The sequence below is a fragment of the Pholcus phalangioides genome, unplaced genomic scaffold, assembly GCF_987345545.1.
Source record: "Pholcus phalangioides strain wild (caught in Gottingen) unplaced genomic scaffold, Ppha-v1.0 ptg000015l_1, whole genome shotgun sequence".
Classification (NCBI taxonomy): domain Eukaryota; kingdom Metazoa; phylum Arthropoda; class Arachnida; order Araneae; family Pholcidae; genus Pholcus; species Pholcus phalangioides.
In genome coordinates, this window is record NW_028301608.1 from 4,289,019 (window position 1) to 4,304,619 (window position 15,601).

The window sequence follows — 15,601 nt, forward strand, 5'->3', positions numbered from 1 at the left end:
TTTTTATACAGCAAAAATCGAACGAAATGATGGAAACCCTAACGCCCCTGAGAAAATCTTGCTTATGGTGTTTGATACCCTGCATCTGAGCCAAGGACAGCAAAACAATATCCCAGAGGACCTGGAAATTCCTGCTAAAGAGGTGCTCTAAAAGATATTGCCCAGCAGTGCCGGTTCTGGACATTTTTCAAGTGTAAGTAAATCTTATTTTAGTGATAAAAAAAACGTCATTTTCTTTTCAGTTGGTGCCTTCTGCGGCCGCGTGGTTCAAGATCCGGCCTTATTGATCGGGGCCATCGTAGCCACTGTCCGTAGTTACGGTACGGACATGTATTCATACATTTTATTTGGGGGTTGTCTTTTAAAAATAAATCATTGGGACAACCTCTTAAATTACCAGAGCCGCCTCTGAATGCGAGGCATGGCATGGGCGTACGCAGAATTTTTTAAGGTTTGGGTCAAAGCGTCTTTAATACGCTTTGGTTTGGGTTCTCGTAATTTTCTTTTCTTCCTCCAGGGAAGGTGAATCGTTTTTTAATTGTAATAAAAAGACTAAAATTGGAACTCGGCTGAGAATGCCCGTAGCGCCATCTATGAGTCATTTCACCTACAGTTTCAACATCATTACGGGTGAAGTGAAATGAAGTGTAGTTGTTTGTTGATGCGTTTTCCAGGCACAGATGGCTTCGTGATGATTAAACTTTAATAATTATTTGTAATCGTGATTGGTAGATGTCGCACGAATGAGTGATTCATCTCGTTGAAAAACTATCAGAGCCTCCCGAAATTTAGAAATTGCGTTGGGAGTTGCTCTAGTTTTGAAAGAAAGCTGCTTGTAGGAGAAAGGGATGCTCCTCGCCCGCAAGCACCATCAAGGAAATTCATATCCCTTGGTTTGACTCTACGTTCACGTTGTGTGTTTTTTTTATTTTGTTTTATTGTTTTCGTAATTTAAATTTGATCAACTTATCAATGATTAATAGCGTTGCGATGACTTGTCAACATGTATGCCATAGAGATCTAATCGATTTTCATATTGCCATGTTATGTGATCTATTATTTCCACGGATATTCAAATTTCTCCGCGTAGATGACATACACAATGAAACACCTCTGTGAGGTGCACCCATGGGTTCCCCAAATCCTGTCCCTTGAATAGAGGTAACTGAATTCTTATTAAAAAGGGACACTGATCATTGCATCCATCCCTTAAATGTGTTTCACTACAGCTTAACTGTAATTGACTACCATAAAATGGCTCCCACATACTGCAGCAGCCGTCACCCAAGGCTGTAGTCTGATGGGCCCCAATATTGCGTGAAAAAAATTCGCCCTGGGATGGAGTCCTGTTAGCCTATTATGGGGGGGGGGGAGACACACATGAATCAAATTTGGGAACAGGTGCCGTATAATCCATCGTATGGTAGCGGAGAGTGACGTCATCCTTGTAAATTACATATTTTACAATATTTGAAAGAAAATGCAAAGAGGAAGAAAAATTTTTTGAATGGACGGTATAAGAACAGTTAATTCATAATGTGATGAAGAAAGCTGAGACAGGGAAGAGAGCAGTAGCTAAATGCTAGTAAAAGGACAAGATGTCTACAGAACTGAAACGAAGTCATCTTTTCAGATGTGTTTTGTATAAGAAAAAATTTGCTAAAAAGGGATGGCATAGTATTCGATGGTATGAATTAAAATTTAAAAAATGAACGACACAAACAATAAAGAAAACAACATTGTTAGACTAAATAAGGGAATCAAGATCAAAAATACATAATTTACTGATGTATAGGACGTGGATTTTATTCAATTTTCACTGCCTCAAAAACGTAGGTCATCCTGTATGCGCTTGAGTAAATATCTAAATAAAATAAATTGTTTTTCCCACTAAGAGACAAAAAAAAAGTAAAGAATTAACTCCAAAAATAATGATAAAATTAAAATGACCAATTAAAAAGTATATAATTAAGAATTCTTGTTAAAAATTCAATATTCATGAAAAAATTATTAGAATCAGGAAGTAAAGTAATCAAAAATTTGCGAATAAAACAAACTAATGACAGAGATAATTTCAGAATTGATGAAAATTCAGAATTTATGAATGACGTAATTCCAGAATTTGTGAAAGTTTTTAATACTTTTGGGCCTCCCATTTAACTCTGTCCTGGACCAGACACAAGGATCCTGACAGTGGCCTCCTATCTGGGGGGTGCAGTGGGTACTCAAGCAACTACAGTATTTTGTAACAACATTCTGAGCATCCCCTAAAGTTTAGTGAGAAATCCCCTGTACAATTCGTTATCTACTTCACCTCCCCTCCAAAAAATCTTTGCTATTATTTGTAAATAAATGAGATGAGTTGAATTAATCTAGTTTATTTTAATGTGTAAAATCATACCTGGTATAAATAATGATGCTAATATTCCCAATAGAAAGTTTTATAGATGAAAGTGATTTCTTATCAGTGATGCTGCATTGTTGTATGTTGCATTTAAGTGCATCTACATAGGTAGCTTGCCTTCACTTAAGTTCACTGTGTGGTGAATTCCCAATATGTGGTTTATTGCCAGGCTCAATTTGGTGCTATTTACTAGTGTTGCAATCAAGACAGAAGACCTAAAAAGATCCGTGTTTTAGTGCCAGAGAGGATAACGTTTGCGATGTATCGCTCTTTTGACATAGTTGAAAACCAGGGTTGGGGTGTGGTTGTTGGTGGCAAAAAGTGGAAAAACCATGGGAAATTTGATAAAAATTATTCTTTTTACCAGGGTTGGGCTTTTTGCCAAGACAGTGGTAAAAACCACCAAAAATAGTTTTATGAATAAAAAATTTGTCTAAATGTGTTTATTATATGTAATTGAGACTTTAAATCATTACAGCAATCAACTTTATACTGTTGTATTGTGAAGCAATCTGGTGGAAAATACATTTACAAATAAATAGAGATACAGTTATAATATATTATAATGATCCCATGCTATAACGATCATTCATTGCAACGCTCTTAGGAAAAGTCAGTTATGTTTTCCTATTGGCCTATACAGATGAAGGGTCATTATAACAATATACAATTATTTTGCACACATAAATTTTTTAATCTAAATGATACTGGGCATAAATAAATGTGGGAAGTATCGATTTGTTTTATGCTTGGCAAAAATATATAGTAAATTGGGAATTAACCGTTAAACCAAGGCTCTTGACTTATTGAATGGATCATGACATGGACCCCCAAAAAAAAAACCTTTGACATAGGACTTTTTACTTATAGTTTTTTCCAGCTATGGCAAAAACTTACCAACCATAAAAATGATTGATTATTTAATTGAAATTTGAGTTCAAAACTATGTCATTCGCATAATAAATGGTAAAATAAATGTATAAAAATATCTCATGCAAAGATAGTTGAGGAAAGAATCTATTTTTGCCAGGCCAGTTTTTACCATGGCTTTTTCCACCTATGGCAAAAACTTGCCAACCCTGATAGAGTTACCAATCTTGATGTAATTATACTCTGTGGTCAAGAAAAAAATATTGTTGTAGAGGGATTTATCTGCTAGATCGAAAATCGTTGTAGTGAAGTTTTGCTGTACAGTAATTCCTGAACTTACACTACCCTGAGTTATGAGATTTCAGAATTGCACAATTTTTTGTGAAAAATGCACATTTCTGAAGTTCAAACATAATCACTGGATTATTGCCAAAATAGTGGAGATCATTAAGTAATAATCTAGTAAAAAAATGTTTTATTCAATCAAAACATATTTAATATGAAGTTATATATGCCAATTTTTTAGTGGTTACATTATGTAAAGATGAAAACTTTGCCAGGATTTCAGAATGGAATTACAAGGCTTGTTTGGTATGTGATATTTTTCACAGAAAAAAATCACAATTTTATAAGCGAAGTCCAGCACCAAGTTTAAAAAATAATTTGTTTAATATATTCGCTTTGACAATCACCTGGTCTGCAACTTTCAGTTAACTTCAATTCATGGCTGAAATTTGTTTTGTCTTCACACACGAGCAGCTAATTTCTTTTGATTGGTCGAGATGTTATCAAAACATTCAAAGCATTTTCTCATTTGCACAGATTTCAGAGTGCAAATACAGATATTGTCTTCTTTTTACCAGACCGGATTGCAGTCACAACACAACTTAAATTCATGAAGCTCCATAGAAGAGTACCATAGCATTATAGTCATAGTAAGAAAGAAAAAGATAGGTGGTTTTTCTATAATTTGGTCCCAATTAACTAATGTGTATATATATTTCTATGGAAAACTACATCTCCACTTACGCAGTTGTCCCACCCTATTGCATAACTTTGGAGTATTATTGTGCTACGTTTAAAAAGAATTGGTTTACTTTAGACAGAATTTGCTACTTTCATTTCAAACACAATTTTGTGAATGGTAAGGGTATTAAGTGTTTTAAATGCTTTTGTAAAACAATTTATTCTCATTAAAAATTGATAAATATACAAATACAAAGTCACAAACAGGCAAAATGCCCAACGAGGTGGCTGAGAAAAAGATGCCCATAAAAATATAGATGTCATATATTTAAAAAATATAGCAACCCAATTAAAAATGCAATTAACAAAAATTGTAAACAATATATATATATATACACATGATGAAATATTATACAAAGTCCATAAAGAATACTTAGGGTTGTCTTATTCTAAGTATGGATTAATAACCACGTATATCCTTGTTAATATAATTCTTAAACCAGAGTTTGTGTTTCTTTTTGTATTAAATTGAATTGATTTTTTGTATTAAATTAAAAGTAAAAGACTTTATTTATAGAGTTGAAAACATGTAAGTCCAATTTTTTAATCCTATGAATTTTTTTTTTTGCCTCTGGCAAAAACGATTTTTGCCTGGGTGGTTTTTACCACTGCGGGAAAAACTTGCCAACCCTTTCGAAAACTTTACAAAAAAATATTTAGTGTATTGGGAATTGTGTGACCCGCCGTGCCTTTACTTTTCAAATCCGCCATGTTTTGCCACCTTTATTTTTCTCCCTCCCAATGTGTGACCCAGTTCTAACTGCAGCCTTTGCTATACAAAGTCAAGAAGACACAACACAAGCTTCTTTGATAAAATCCATTGTTGAGTGGGTCCTCCCAAATTTGACATTCGTCTAGTGTGCTTTGCTTGGCCCACAATGAAATATTCTGTGACAGCCGTACATAGCATAGGAATTCTCAGCACACCACTCAAGGACAACGTCCCTCCTAACATTTTCAATAACTTCATGTCTTTACATATTGAACTTGATATTTCTAATTTGATTAGAAACCAATCAGTTTCAAATCCTCTCCCTCTATGAAATTATTCTAACATACAGCCAGCTCCTCAAGCAAAGACAAGTGGGGAGGGAGGAAATTATAAGTGTGAAACATGTTTTTCCTCTTCACTCGCATAAAAAATTCATATGGTTGGTTACTTATCTCAGATCGGCACACAAACAAACTTGGCATAACAATTAACAATCAGCAGTGAAGGAATGGTGTTTTTCATTTCTTCCATGGAGCATTTGATGTAGGTCCTAATGTTAGGTCAAAAACATTGAATGGGTTAAGTATCTGAACTCTGGAAATAGGTTGATTTGGCTGTGCTCTGAGTTTTAAAATTTTAAAATCCTTTCTGTGTCACAATTTACAATAAGATAATTTCATGCACTTCCCTGTTGCGAACAGTTTTAACGGTTTAAACACAGAATTCCTATCTTCAACTTTGTTTTGAAATGTACTTTAAAAAATGCTGATTAAGAAAAGTGATTGATAAACTTAATTAAAACCGCCCAACTCTCTGAGTAATTAATCTGCATAACAGGCCCGTCATTTAGGGGGGGGGGCACCCGTTGCCCCTCCCCTGGCTTTTAAAAATACACTAAAAATGGTATATATATACACAAATATATATATGCATACATTGAGTACATGTGCTTTGGTCTCCCCCCCCCCCCCCTGGGAAAAATTGAAATGACGGCCCTGCTGCGTAACTGAAATTTATTGTGATTGTAGTAGTAGTTCCCAGCAGTTAAAAACGAATGGTGCATAATAGTGGTAGGCTTCCTTCTTTTAGTTTTGCAGACTTATCAGAATTCTAGTACCTAGGCTATAGCTGTAATCAGTCAGTAAATTGATCATGTGAACATTAGTATTGAAGAGCCCGTTTGTTTCATTGTGATCTACATTTGTAAATATGTTTGCACATTAAGTTTCTAGAATTTACTTGAATGTTCTTTTTGCTTGTTTAGCTCTTCGGATTTGAAAAATAACTATGAGTAACAAAAAATCCCAATGTAACCAACTCATTACGAGGCTGTCAAACCACCCAGGGATCAGAGGATCAAGTAAATGGAAGCAGGCTGGTAGAAATAATGAAAATCTCCGTGTCCTGGATTCTAGTATACTAATTGAAGAAAAAGAAGCATCTCTGCAAGAAACTGAAGAAGCCAGTTCTCAGCTAACAGTCGAAAAAACTTTTGAAAATGAGTTAGATGAAATCTCAGAATCTTCTCTTTCTGTTGATGACATTTCTGCTGAAAACTGGGAGAAAATTTCCGAAGGCTCATTTGAGCATACAAACACTGAAGAGGAAGAATATTTCTCCGACTTGGAAATTTTGGATGAGCATGTAGATGATGACAACAAAGAGAACGAATTCAGTGTTGAGTATCGCACTTGTGTTCCAAAGTATTTTAAATCGTATAAAGCGCTGGACTTTTACAAACCGAAGGTTTTGATCCTGTCAAATAATAAGTTTTCGGTTTGTTGTGTTAGTGCAGTTTGTTCTGAAGGTATGTCCAATGAGTGTGGTAAATCAGAGATTCCTGAGCCCGTTGAATCTGTAGAACCAGTGGCTGAAACTCCCATTGTTTTAAATATGGAAAATAAAGCTAAAAGTCCAGATTTAGAGATAATTACTTCTGAAAAGAATGATGATAGTGTAAGTAGTTACCTTTTTAATACACGTTAAATTGTGTGCAGGAGGACCCTGTTATACCTTGGCTGTTGAGGAAAATTGTTTGACCTATGTTATGTAACGAGGTGAATAAAAAAATTATATATTTTTAATTTGTGTCGAAAATGTATTTAAATCCAAGATATATCAAGGGTTGGTATAACAAGGTTCTATTCACGCACATGTCATTTGATCGAAATTTTATTTTTGAAAATGTGTAAAACTTTTATATACTGATTGTTTTTCATTACCATGTTTACCTTCTTTGGTGCTCCGATGTGTACTTCATGATATTTCAATAGGTATAACTTACATACCAAAAAATTTGTGAATGTCTTAAGATAACTTCTGTAAATGTCTTTCAGCCCACTGTGCGAGGCATTGTCTGACTAATGATCATCACAAAAAGCGGATTCATTCTTCAGTAGGGAGAAAAAAAAAGTCTTCCAGGGTCGCTGATGAAGGGTGTTTTTTCTCCTCCCCCATTTCCTTGTATTGGAGAATGGACCCTTTCTTTCTGTGATGAAGGCTATCTTTCTGTGGTCAAGACAATGCTGATAAATTGATAAATTGTCGTACAAGTGCACACAGTCACCTAGAAAAATTCAAATCATATAATCAATATTATAGTGATACCTCGGCTTACAAATTTTTCAGCTAAGGAAAATTTATTAATATTAATCAGTCACCTTAGAATTTTTCTTCCTCAAAATCTATTATAAATTATCCATGGCGAAAGGCAGGTAGGCTTAGGCCCTATATCTATCCCATAGTTATATTTATGGGAAAAATTATGTAGGAAAAAGTATGGCATATAATATCAAGATGTATATTACTTATAAAAGTTCTGTAACTTGTTTTATTACATAAGAATGAGTGCTGATAAAATCTGTTCATTTGATATTTCTTTCGAAGTAACTACCCTGTGCAATTATGAATTTTTGCCATTGTTCATATGAAGACATGAATGCGTATTGCAAGAATTCTTTTGTTGCATCAGCCAGTGCCTTTATCGCTGCTCCTCTTTGGAACCTGAAAATATTTTTTTTATATCCGAGGAAAAAGTCATATGGGATGCGATCAAGGGAATGAGCTGGTTGTAGAACTATTGGAATGGGATGTTTTGACAGGTAAATCTGACATGAGGAGGGACCTGTGAGTTCTTAAACGTCTGTGCGATTCAGTGAGACGCAGCAATCAGTTCTTTGGAAGGCCAAGTCGTTGGAGCTCCATCATGATAATGCACCAGTGCACAGATCTCTTTGGATGTCTAATTTCCTGTCAAACATCACATTCTGATACTTTCACAGCCAGTGTATTTTCCCGATATTGCCCCATGTAATTTTTTTCATTTTCCTCAAATGAAGAATTTGCTTAAGGGGCAACAATTCTCTGGTTCCAAATCGATGCAGCGACAAAAGCTTTGGAGGATGTGATTAAAGGAAGCTTGCAATCTGCATTTACATCTTCGTATGAATGGTGACAAAAATGCATAACTGCGCAGGGTAGTTTACTTTGAAGGAAACACCAAATGTTAATAGGTTGTACCTGTACTCTTTCTTCCATAATAAAATAAGTTTGGGAACTTTTTGAACTAAATAGTATATACTGTGGATCCAGCTTATAAGGTTTCTCAAAAAATTATCATGAAAAAACATCAGCAAGAAAATTCTTTAAATGAGTAATCTTAATAAGAATTAGAGTTGGGACCATAAAAATAAGTTGTACTAAGCAGGGGGAAAGCATTATAAGCATGATATTGACCATATATTGACATTAAATCATCTAAAGCAGTGGTTCCCAAACTTGAAATGCATCCTCCTTTTGACAAAAATTTTATTGGTGACCTTCCCCCTCCCCTTTTAAACTTCTGTTAACATTTTATTGATAGGTGCCATACTGTACCGATATCATTCATAATTAGCCTATGTGCATAATCAATACATTTTTCAAATTTTTTTGAAACATATTCTGATCGAGATACATCTGCTCGTGCTTGTATGTGTGTGTAAGCGAAGGATAGGTCACATATCAACCTGTGTTTAACAACCAATGAAAGTTAAATGATTGTAGAGCTTCAATCATCAATATCTGCAAGTAAATGATTTCCTGAAACCTGATAATTAAAGTTTTACAGGGCTGTCTGCAAGTACAAAAAAAGGAAAAAATGTTTCTTTTAACATATTTTACCATTTTGGTGGAGTTCATTTTTTCAGACACCTTGCGGTTTCTAATTTATTAGTTGTGTGATTTGCTTTTCGTTAGTGAGTGGATGATAAGTATCTCAGATAAGAGTCCTTAGAGGTGTTTTAGGTTTGTCATGTAAATTTGTTTATGTTGCGAAAACAAAATTTAATTTATTTTCAGATATTCAAATTTTGGAAAAAATCTTTCACCACACCCCCTACACCAGCTCATTTATGCGTCCCCCCCCCCTAGGGGATCACAACCCAGAGTTTGGGAACCATTGATTTAAAGTATGCTTATTAGATGAGCGTCTGGTCACGAAACCTCCTTGATTGTTTATAAGGCATGTAAAATTTAGGCTCTGACTGACAAAATAGGCATTCAGATTGCATGTGGATAATACAATAGTTTTGTCATTTTGATTGTTCATTACCGTCATTGTAAATCAATATTTCATTCAGGTTCTGAATGATTCTGAAAATTCGAAGCTGAGTAAAATTTTCTCTCATATTTTTCTTCTTTAGCCGTATATTTTTTCACCCCTGCAGGAGATGCATTCCCAATCACAAAGTTCTGAGATTCAGTTGTCGCCCACTGGGAAAAAAGATGATGATGATGTGGTCATAGTTTTTGACAGTGCTGACAAAATTGTTATGGGAAATGATGAATCTGTATCAGTGGCAAAAAGTATGGTTACTTGCGAAACCAAATCGGGAAGCATAGGAAATTACGAATGCATTGCTGATCGTCCTAATCTAAAAGTATGTACGCCAACATGTGCCGTTGCTTCAAAATCAAGTGGTGAACTTTCTTCTGGTGATCAGAAAGCTGTTACTGAGGGTGAGCATGAAAGTTCTGCATGTTTGAAAGTTATTCCAGGTGAAGTAAAAAGGTCCAAGCATTGTACTAAACACGGCAAGTCTACAAGTGAAAAAATAGAAGTGAAGTCTGCATCTCAGAAAAAGCAGTCTCATAGGTCCGATGATAAGAAGAAATTTGGTGAGGCAAAGAAGTTTCCAAATAGTCGAAGATACAGGACGAATAATGAACAGGATACTTCGAAAAAACGGTCAGTATCACCTCATGCAAGCCCGCTCCAGAATAAAAATGTTTGTCTAGGTGAAGCAAAATTGGACATTAAAGAGAAAAAACGTGGTGAGTAAGGATTTTTTTTTCTTGCCTGCATTAAGAAAAATAATTTATTTGTTGTGTTAAATAAATGTCAAACATGTGGAATTACTATTAACTTCAAAGTAGTTTCATGTGATAAAATAGGTATGGATTTTACATCAAAATAAATAGTCTGCCAGCATCTCGGTGTGAAATACCTTTCTTAGTTGCATGTTGTGTGAACAATGTAGATATTTGCTGTACAATACTCGGCACTTTTTAGTATGCACCAAATTGTTATAAATTCCTTATAGAAATTTTTATGAAGTATGTGCAAAGTTGAGTAGTGGTTTCTATACACTTATCTCTTGGGACTTCCTTACTTCATATAGATTTTCTTAATTTCTGAATTAGACATAATTCTCATAAATTGCTATATTGTTATTTCTCTTAAAAAAAGCGGGTAAGTTCTGTCAGAAATATACAGATAGAAGTGTTTGAAAATATAGTATCAATACATTATGTATTTTTCTTTTCTCCCGGCTGCACACAACTGACATACTAAACTGTACATGCACCTCCGGAACACTGCTCTGACAAATTTCCCATGGAATGGTGCATACATGATGTGTGTTGTGTGTGTTCTATAATGCATTTATGAATGTTTAAATTCTGCATGTTATGTGTTAAAAGGGCTTTCATCCATCTTCCCAACTGTAGGGGAAAAGCAGCAGAATTATAGCGTTTGTGATAATTTTTGTGTTTGTGGATCTGCCTTCACTATATGTATAATAAAATTACAATGGTCCCCAATAATCTAGTTTGGTGTGGGGGGGGGGGTGAAACAGTCCCTATAACACCACAATCCGGAAGTGTCAGTAACTAACCAGCAGTGAAATCTCATTATCGAAGAACTGGGCCTATGGCATGCTAATAACTGATGGGTCATCATATACCAGCCAGGTAGAAATTTTAAACACTTCAATCATATCCTCCCGACATCTAGTTGTGGTCTATTGTGAAATACCGGTTGAGTAACATCTAATTTTTTTTAACTAGGATGCCTTGCAATGTGGGCTGAACAATCCTCTTTTTAACAAGCAGGTGTATGCTATGTTGCATTTAATATCTTATTGTAATGTTACAGATCTATTGCAAATTGTTGCAACGTTTTTTTAAAAATGGGAAGCTTCTATACGTGTGCTGCATATTTGACAGGAATTTGCCATAATCTGGTTGTTCTTGTTTTACGCTAGTACTACTAGACCACACATGCACCTTATAAATATTCCTCTGAAGAATTTGTAATGAATTCAGGAATGCTGGAAAATGTTGTGTATGTGCCTAATGCAAAGATGGTTGCTTTGGAAGAAATGTGTATTATGTGTTCGAGAAGTGCTGCTACTTGTCTTCTATATTCAGAAGCTGAAAATGATTGGCAGGTAATTGCCTGTACTTATTATGTGTGAATTTTAAATATTTTTGGCCTGAACTGATCTCTGTGTGAAGGGCCTTTTAAATGGAAGACAAGCTCTCATTACCAGGTTCTTGTTACTCTGGAAAACCACCTCAAGACTTGATATGGCCATTATTAGAACTGACATTTTACATTTTGCAACAGAATCTCACCCCCTCGCTGTGGAAATACGTGTGAAAGCATTGTAATAACTTCTCATTATGGTAAGCCAAGGAATGATGCAATATGGTTTAAGGGTAAATTATTATCTCACCTACGCAACATCTGATGATGGAAAACAGACAAATGCATACACCTTTTCATGGATAGCATTTTAGACGTGCATAAGATTAAATGATTTCATACTAGTGTAATTGAAGGGCAGAGAGCGATGAATTTCATGTTGTTCGACTGAAGAGGTTTTTATATTGGTGTTTTTTTTTTCCCACTTTTGCATCAAACGTTATTGTTTCTTGTTTTTTCTTAGGAGAAAGACTTGATTCCAGCCATGAAAAAAATGTTTCCAAAAGTTTGTGTTCATCAGAAGATGCTCGCGGTGACATTAGTTCGAAAAACCGAAACTTCCGTCGTGAAAATGATTCTATAGGTATGCTAAGGGAAAAAAAGAATAGAGAAGATTACAGTAAACGTGAGAATAGAGGAAATTCAAATTCGGGTAACTGGCAGTTTTTAACTGCAGGATCAAAGAAGAGGAAGTTATTGGCTGAAAAAGTGGCAGATAGAAATCTGCAAGAAGACCCCAGTACTAGTGAAAGACCTGCATACAAAACTGGCAGCAGTAGTAGTAGATATTCATCTAAGAACCAACTAAATCGAGCTGAAATGCCTTTTTCAAAAAAATCTCCTGATCGCAGCAGTGTTGAATCCTCTGGTTCTAGATTGAGTGATAGCAGAAAGCATGTTGATTCATTCAGAGATATCAAATTGTCAAAAAGGTCAGAAATAGATCCCAGAGGTATGAGAACTTCCTACTCTGGGGAATCTCAGTTGAGAAATCGAGCTAGATTTAAAAAAGTTGAATCCATAAATCGTGAAAGTCATTCATCTGTTAAGGATAGACGTTCAAGAGAAAGGTCTCTGACAAGAAAAAGATCACCAAGCGATGTTTTTGATAGAGATTCAAGGTCTTGTGTATCAGCTCATAGTGTCTCTAAAGAAGCAAGAGTTTTTCGTCGCAGCGCAAGTCCAAAGAGACGAAGGGAATCACCAGATAGATACAGATCTTCTAGAAGGAGAGAGTCACCAGATAGTCCAAGAAGTTCTAGAAGAAAAGAGTCACCTGACAGCTACAGAAATCCTAGAAGAAGAGAGTCTCCAGATAGCTACAGGAATTCTCGAAGGAGAGAGTCACCTGATAGCTATAGACCTAGAAAAGCTTCATGGTCTAAGCATAGTGATGGTGATAGCTCACCTAGACGAGTGTCTCCAAGCAATTTTGAGTCATTTAGCAAATCACCTAAAAGCAGGTCAAAGTATTCTAGATCTCCAGAGAGATCCCGTATAAATGTCTCAGGAAAAAAGCTATCTAGAAACATTTCCAGATCACCAGAAAGATTCGTTCAAACTGCTGAGAAAACAAGCGATGATATAATCAATAAATTTATGGCACCATCACCAGCACACGCATTTCATCATGCTTTACAAGCATACCAAGGCTCCCAAAGTAACTTATCTGGGTTTTCACCCACCACACAACCATCTCCTCAAAGTTCAATGTTGCAAAACCAAAATCCAATGTATCCAAATATCATTGACTGTGCTATTGCCGATGGAATCAAGTCTTCTCATGGTGTGTATGATAATAGAATAAACACTGTGGCACAGATGGATGCTAAACTTAGTGAAAACCAAAGGCCAGGCAATTTGTTCCCTTCTGTGTATCCTCATCTTCCAGTTAGTCAAGGTTCGTTCAATCCACTTTGTGCGTCGACCACAATCTTAAGCCACGCTAACTTGAATGATGAGAAGTTATTCTCTGGTAGATATACTCCTTATAATGTGCCATCAGTTCCTGGATTTAACTGTCCAAACCCGTATGTGCAAACATCAGATTTAAACAAGCATCAAAGTGACAGTTTGAGGTGTTATGCATCTGGTGCTTCCAGTGGAATTCAGAGTGCAGAAAAGTCTCAAGATGTGTTTAAAAACATGCAGAGCGTGGTGAATAAACTATTCGGGACATCCCTTGCTTCTCAAACTGAAACAAACATGAAGCTGAGTTTATCAGGCTCTATCGCAAAAAGTGAAAACTATATCGGTGGTGGAAATCTTAGTAAAGTTCACGATTTTTATTCTTCGGTTACTGGAGCAAAGAATGTTTTACAATCAGATTCTCCTCACTCAACCCGCGTTGTGCAAATGCGCGACATCACCTCAAATTCCAAGTTCCATGGAGATTCTGACAATATTTTATCCTTGAGGAAGAACCAAGGGCGAGAAATTCAAAACTTTGAACCACATAACTTTCAAGGACCTAGCGGAAATTATCAAAAGACTTCTTTGGTGCAGCGATTGGCATCAGTGCTTATGAAGTTGCAGATGACTGACTTACCAGAACATATATTATCTGAAATGTTGGTGAAAATAGGCGCCTTCAATGACTCTCTACCATCACATGACATATCTGAAACTCAGATTGTAGCTGTTTTGAGGCAGTTTAATTATATATGGTAGAGTTGTTTGCAGTTATTTTATTCGCAATTTTAAGAGTGTATAATTGAATTCACTGTAAAACTTCTTTGTAAAAATACATGGTATGTATTTTTTTGGTTGATGTAATCGCAGTGTTACACAATGAGATTTTCTTCATTTGTGAACAATAGCTTATGTATATGTGCGTTATTATGATTGGTTCGATTATTGAATAAAAATCCAATAAAGTATTGTTATTAGTATGTTGATGAAAATATGACTCAATAAAATTGTTCTAATTGCTTTCATGTTTGGGAGAATATTTGACAAAAATTGGGTTTCAAGCTTTTTTTTTAAAAGATTGTTGGTATACAAGAAGTGTGGAATTAGAGCACAGCCACTCCCTGACCTGGAAACAGCTTACTTACTGACTTTGAACCAAAATATTTGAGGTTCTTGGAGAATAATATATTGCCCTAGCTGATATTTGGCAAACTATAAAAATAAGACTGCCTTTCTCATCACTGGTTTTGATCCTTATTGAAGAATTGTGGATATGAAATTTATTTATGTACCATGCATATAATGTCTTCATGTTATGCACATTTATTTATGACTTGTAAAGCAGGGCTGGGCAAATTGCAAAAAAAAAAAAGAAAAATCCAGGCATCAAAAAGTTTTTATCAGAAGTGAAAGGTCCAAAATAATGCTGCTTTTGACTTTTTCAGGTCATAGTGACCCTTTTCCGTGTTGGCAGATCTGCTATGAATTCCAAACATTTTGGGATGCTGTCAGCCGGCAATTTAGTAATTACGCAAAGAAAACTTTAGGTGCAAATAATAATTTTCTAGTCAACCTGGGATTTGTCCAGCCCTGTCTTCATAGCATAGGGGTCATTCAAGTATTACATCAGCATCGATGGGGATTCCCAATTTGCTGACTTATGAACTTTTGATGACGAGGGGAGGGGGTTTGGATGATGCTTACGTCATCAGCCACCCTTTATGAAGGTATGAAATATTCTTAATAGCATCTTATTTGGTGCTCCAAAAATGGATAAAACCTTTCGATAGTTATTGGCCACCTGAATTAACATTCTCCGTATAAGTTCCCTACAGAGCCACTTTAGTGATCTCTGAATGTTTCACGAATCTTTCAAGTGCTCTGGAAATGTGCCACAGATTACTTAAGTAACCTGGGAATGTGCCACGGA

At 35.5% G+C, this 15,601-nt stretch overlaps 1 protein-coding gene across 2 annotated transcripts; it reads left to right on the top strand.

Moving 5' to 3' along the window:
* Positions 1 to 642: 642 nt before the first annotated feature.
* On the top strand, positions 643 to 14,692 carry LOC149075283 (uncharacterized). 2 transcript variants are annotated; one of them, XM_089242615.1, is made up of 4 exons: positions 643 to 914; positions 6,277 to 6,968; positions 9,719 to 10,325; positions 12,224 to 14,692. In XM_089242615.1, the coding sequence occupies exons 2-4, from the start codon at positions 6,300 to 6,302 to the stop codon at positions 14,428 to 14,430; spliced, it is 3,483 nt and encodes a 1,160-aa protein (XP_089098741.1). In that variant the 5' UTR covers positions 643 to 914; positions 6,277 to 6,299; the 3' UTR covers positions 14,431 to 14,692. The 2 variants fall into 2 exon arrangements, with proteins under 2 accessions (XP_089098741.1, XP_089098742.1); XM_089242616.1 differs by having other exon boundaries at positions 648 to 893.
* The last annotated feature ends 909 nt before the right edge of the window (positions 14,693 to 15,601 follow it).